General features: G+C 45.6%; 1 protein-coding gene across 1 annotated transcript; it reads left to right on the forward strand.

Annotated features, from left to right (window-relative positions):
- The first annotated feature begins 3,562 nt into the window (after nucleotides 1–3,562).
- Nucleotides 3,563–5,751, forward strand: Mc5r (melanocortin 5 receptor). The gene is made up of 2 exons (XM_021151071.2): nucleotides 3,563–3,745; nucleotides 4,701–5,751. Exons 1-2 carry the CDS (start codon nucleotides 3,645–3,647, stop codon nucleotides 5,716–5,718), a joined length of 1,119 nt encoding a protein of 372 aa, XP_021006730.1. The 5' UTR covers nucleotides 3,563–3,644; the 3' UTR covers nucleotides 5,719–5,751.
- Nucleotides 5,752–6,181: the final 430 nt, after the last annotated feature.

Raw genomic sequence — 6,181 nt, forward strand, 5'->3', positions numbered from 1 at the left:
CTAAGCTTTTTTAGGGCAAAAAGACACTGTCAATAAGACAAAATGTCCACCAACAGATTGGCAAAGATTTTTTTTTCTTCTTCGAGACAGGGTTTCTCTGTATAGGCCTGGCTGTCCTGGAACTCACTTTGTAGACCAGGCTGGCCTCGAACTCAGAAATCTGCCTGCCTCTGCCTCCAGAGTGCTGGGATTAAAGGCATGAGCCACCACGCCCCGGTTTGGGAAAGAACTTTTACAAATCCTAAATCTGATAGTGGACAATATCCAATATATACAAAGAGCTCAAGAAGCTGAACTCCAGAAATTCAAATAGCCCCATTAAAAAATATGGTACAGAGTTAAACAAAGAATTCTCAGTTGAGGAATACCAAAGGGCTGAGAAGCATTTGAAAGAATGTTCAACATACTTAATCATCAGGGAAATGCAAATCAAAACAACCCTGAGATTCCACCTCAAACCAGTCAGAATGGCTAGGATCAAAAATTTAGGTGACTGAAGATGCTGGCGAGGGTGTGGAGAAAGAGGAACACTCCTCCATTGCTGGTGGGTTTACAAGCTTGTACAACCACTCTGGAAATCAGTCTGGCGGGTCCTCAGAAAACTGGACATAGTACTACCGGTAGATCCAGCAATACCTCTCCTGGGCATATACCCAGAAGAAGTTCCAACTGGTAATAAGGACACATGCTCCACTATGCTCATAGCAGCCCTATTTATAATAGCCAGAAGCTGGAAAGAACCCAGATGTCCCTCAACCAAGGAATGGATACAGAAAATGTGGTACATTTACACAATGGAGTACTACTCAGCTATTAAAAACAATGAATTTATGAAATTCTTGAGCAAATGGATGTATCTGGAGGATATCATCCTGANTGAGGTAACCCAATAACAAAAGAAGTCACTTGATATGCACTCACTGATAAGTGGATATTAGCCCGGAAACCTAGAATACCCAAGATACTACTTCTAAAACACAAGAAAATCAAGAAGGAAGACCAACGTGTGGATACTTCATTTCTCCCTAGAATAGGGAATAAAATATCCATGGAAGGAGTTACAGAGACACAGTTTGGAGCTAAGACGAAAGGATGGACCATCCAGAGACTGCCCCACCCAGGGGTCCATCCCATAACCAGCCACCAAATGCAGATTACATACACCAGCAAGATTTTGCTGAAAGGACCGATATTGCTGTCTCCTGTGAGGCTTTGCCAGTGCCTGGCAAATACAGAAGTGGATGCTCACAGTCATTTCTAGGATGGAACACAGGGCCCCCAATGTAAGAGCTAGAGAAAGTACCCAAGTGCTGAAGGGGTCTGCAACCCTATATGTGGAACAACAATATGAACTAACCAGCACCCCCAGAACTCGTGTCTCTAGCTGCATATGTAGCAGAAGATGGCCTAGTCGGCCATCATTGGGAAGAGAGGCCCCTTGGTCTAGCAAACTATATGCCCCAGTACAGGGGAACACCAGGGCCAACAAGTGGGAGTGAGTGGGTAGGGGAGCAGGGCAGGGGGAGGGTATAGGGGACTTTTGGGATAGCATTTGAAATGTAAATGAAGAAAATATCTAATAAAAATAATAAAAAAAGAAAGAAAAGCCAGTGAGTGCTCTTAACCACTGAGCCATCTCTCCAGCCTCTGATACAGATTTTTTGTTTGTTTGTTTGTTTGTTTTTGTTTTGTTTTTCGATACAGGGTTTCTCTGTGTAGCTCTGGCTATCCTGGAACTCACTCTGTAAGACCAGGCTGTCCTCGAACTCAGAAATCCGCCTGCCTCTGCCTCCCACGTGCTGGGATTAAAGGCGTGCACCACCACTGCCCGGCTTTTTTCTTTTTTTAAGGGAGAAATCAAATTATCCTGTGTGTAACTGATGCATTTGTGTATGTAAGAGATCCTAAAGAGTTTGGATCCAGAAAAAAACACAGCAAAGTGAGAGTGTATGGAATTAACATATCAGACCCAGCAGCCGTCCTGCATAACAGTAAAACGCATCCCATAAAGAGACCTGGGAAGCAATCCCATTTGCAACAGACTAAAAATATACCTAAGCAAGGAAGTAAAAGGTCTATGCAATGAAGCATTTAAAACCACTGAAGAAAAAAGTCGAAGACTCTAGAAGATGGATCAGCATATTGTGAAAATGGCTATAATACCAAAATCAATCTGCAGATTCATTGCAATTTCCTTCCAATAATATATTTCACAAAAATTAAAACCAACCAACCAACCAACAAACATTAAAGTACAGAGATCCTGGATAGCCAAAGCAATCTTGAGAAAAAAAAACACCCCCCCAAAACCCCAACAAACAAACAAACAAACAAACAAACAAACGATTATGGAGGTATATGACCATGCGTGTTTTAAAGTTGAAATCTTGAAGCGTCTATAGCATCTCGAAGGAAGGAACCATTCCTGGAGCAGGGTTCCTCAGCTGGGCTGCCAGCCTTCAAATCCTATGCTTCCCAAAGTTAGAAACTTGATCTTGCTGTATTCCCTCTTCCTCCCCTCCCCTCCTCCTTTCCTTCCCCTCTTACCCCTCTTCCCTTCACCCTCTCCCCTCTCTTCCCTCTCCCCTACCCCACCCTCTCTCTCAGCCCAGAATAACAAAAGCAGTCACTTGCTGTAGTTAAAAAGAAGAAGAAGAAGAAGAAGAAGAAGAAGAAGAAGAAGAAGAAGAAGAAGAAGAAGAAGGAAAAAAAAAAAAACCAGTTCAGTGCATCTCCACACAGCACTGAAGCTTCATATTGCATTCACAGATCAACCCCACCATGCCTGGGGTGGAGGTGTGGCAGATAACTGGCTTTTGTGAAGACTCCACTTTCAGCACTTTATTGTGAAGCCCGCGTCTTTTGCAGATCCCTCTCTGATCTTGGAGATGGGGACTCTGGATAATACTTAGATTGTAGGGTGTTTTCTGCCAGCCGGTCTCTTTTGCAGTACAGAGTTAAGAAACCTCTTCATAGATTTCAGATTGTCTCTCCCTGTGACATGATGACTCCCCCCACCCCCAAGCCCGCATTTTCTGTCTATCCCTTCTCCTCCAGTCTGTCTCCTTGTCTCTGTCTGTCTCTGTCTCTCGGTGTGTGAGTGTGTCCAAATCTCAGTAGATCTTTCAGGTTCTGGCTTTTCCAAAGAAGTATCAGGCACACTGGTGAGCCACTGTAGCGGAAAGACAAAGAACAGGGCAGATCAGGTCATTGAACTGGGCAGAATTTTAATCAGCGAGTTAGAAGAAAGTGGCGGGACGGGGGGGGGACGGGGGGAGACAAAGAATCATCAACTGGAAAAATCCATCTGTGCGCACCAAAGGGAAAAGATTTGTTAAATTGGAAGCACCTCAGAGCTAAAGGCTGTGCGTTGCAACAACCTAGTGGTGCACCACTAGGTGGCACTGCACACACAACTCCTAGGTTCCCAAGCTGGTGGCTGCAAAGTTGCTCGAGAACTCAGAAGTCCGAGAGGCGGCGATATGGGCGGGCGGAGGCTGTTTAAAAGCAGAGTGGTGAGGTGCCAGTTTAGGTCGGGAGGAGACTGCGCCCTGGCAATGGCCCTACTCTCTCGCCGAGGTCCGCCCAGGTGGACATCAGGTGCCCAGGCAGAGCGAAGCGTCCAGTGAGGGCGCCTGGCTCGGATGCAAAACCAGAGCCCGGTAAACAGAAGATTTAACTCCCAGAAACCGCTTGGAACCCGTGAGGAATCGTGCGTACCTTTGAGCGGAGCAGAGCAGAATGGGTGAGCCAGCTTGTGCTTAGAGATTTTTTATTTTTTATTTTTTTAAGGCAGCTGGATGGTGTGGTTAATGCAACAGTAGAATGGGTCTATCTATACCTCTGAAGTGTAAATGTATTGCAAATGATTACAATCTAATAGTTCCACCTCATTGCTAATACGATGGCTCTCTGAATGTGTTTGGCTCTAACATTTCATAATTATTCCCTCACACTGTGCTCGTGTGGAACTTTTAAAAATAGCATTCAGATTCAGTGAAATTCAGACTATTCAGAATTCAAGGAAAATATTTATTGACGGGAGAGTCCTGTTGTCTTTCTCTACGTAACGTACTGCAAAGTAAGCTTATCGATTGGAGACAGTAACTTTGGGTTTACGCTCAAGCTAAGCCACCCCTTTGCTCCAGTCCTTCATGACACCGGAGAGGATGAATTGAGGATTTGAGGAGAGTCCTGGTTAATGATAAGAACACAGACAAATCTGCCTTCCTTCATGGAATGTTTATATGTTCTCCAGCAATCTGGACTCACTTGAGCAAAATATGATGCAGTCGCCCAATAATGTGAAAATCTGGAGACTGCCTGGGACTTTTGATGGAGTTTGGATAGGGTTCAGGGGATCCTCTGAGAGTGAACTTAGGAGTCAAAAAATCAGACATGGAAAGAGAAGTTGTACTTTGCATAAAAATGGAAGCTTCACAAAAACACTGTAAGCCGAGCGTGACAGAATGTGAGTATGTGGAAGAAGCCTGTGAAGACACCAGGCTTGTATTAGAGGGACAGAATTTGAGGCACCAGGGGCCCGAGGCAAAGCAGGGTCACAACTCCAGTATACCTGTGTCTATCCAGCCATTTCCGTAGATGCACTTGGTTTTGGTACGGTAGGCACACTCTGTGCTGTGGGATTCGCTTACGTTCTTGAGATCATAATAACAACGGCAAACAAACCTGTCTTACAGTAAATCCGATGCCAAGAAGTGGGGGCATTTTCTTCCAGCAATGAACTCCTCCTCCACCCTGACTCTATCGAATCTTACCCTGAACGCCTCAGAGGACGGCGTTTTAGGATCAAATGTCAAGAACAAGTCTTCGGCCTGTGAAGACATGGGTATCGCCGTGGAGGTGTTCCTGACCCTGGGTCTCATCAGCCTCTTAGAGAACATCCTGGTCATTGGGGCTATAGTGAAGAACAAAAACCTGCACTCACCTATGTACTTCTTTGTGGGCAGCTTAGCCGTGGCCGACATGCTGGTGAGCATGTCCAATGCCTGGGAGACTGTCACCATATACTTGCTAAATAATAAACACCTGGTGATAGCCGACACCTTTGTGCGTCACATCGACAACGTGTTCGACTCCATGATCTGCATTTCCGTGGTGGCCTCGATGTGCAGTTTGCTGGCCATTGCGGTGGACAGGTACATCACCATCTTCTATGCCTTGCGCTACCACCACATCATGACGGCGAGGCGCTCTGGGGTGATCATCGCCTGCATCTGGACCTTCTGCATAAGCTGTGGCATTGTTTTCATCATCTACTATGAGTCCAAGTATGTGATCATTTGCCTCATCTCCATGTTCTTCACCATGCTGTTCTTCATGGTGTCTCTGTATATACACATGTTCCTCCTGGCCCGGAACCATGTCAAGCGGATAGCAGCTTCCCCCAGATACAACTCTGTGAGGCAAAGGACCAGCATGAAGGGGGCTATTACCCTCACCATGCTACTGGGGATTTTCATTGTCTGCTGGTCTCCCTTCTTTCTTCACCTTATCTTAATGATCTCCTGCCCTCAGAACGTCTACTGCTCTTGCTTTATGTCTTACTTCAACATGTACCTTATACTCATCATGTGCAACTCCGTGATCGATCCTCTCATCTACGCCCTCCGCAGCCAAGAGATGCGGAGGACCTTTAAGGAGATCATCTGTTGTCACGGATTCAGGCGACCTTGTAGGCTCCTTGGCGGGTATTAAATGCCTTCCTCTCTCAGTGGCTCTCATCTCTCAGTCAATTAGGTTCAGCCAAGGCATGAGCAAGGCTGCTAAGGATCTCAGATGTATTCTTCCTCGCCTCCTTTGCAGCTCAGTTTGGTTATTGTGTGTCTGAGGTATGCACATGTGAATTGTCTCCGTGGTGGAAATGGTCTGTGACAATTGTGTTTTTTTTTAATTATTATTATTATTTTCTTACTCCTTGCTCACTCTCTGCTCCCCATTCCATTTTTAGGAGGTTTCACCATCCTCTGCCTGACCTGGTAAGTGACCTGAGGAGATGCATAACCTCCTGGGTGAGCTGTCCTTGTAAGAACCACTGTGGAGGCTTATATCACCATGAGTGGCTTTTGTGTTTGGTTTAGCTTTCCCCATGCTGCTGTCCATGTTTGCAGGATGCACCTTTTGCATTCTTTTCAGGAATGGAGAGACATCTGGCTCCTTC

This window comes from Mus caroli, chromosome 18, assembly GCF_900094665.2.
Source record: "Mus caroli chromosome 18, CAROLI_EIJ_v1.1, whole genome shotgun sequence".
Lineage (NCBI taxonomy): Eukaryota > Metazoa > Chordata > Mammalia > Rodentia > Muridae > Mus > Mus caroli.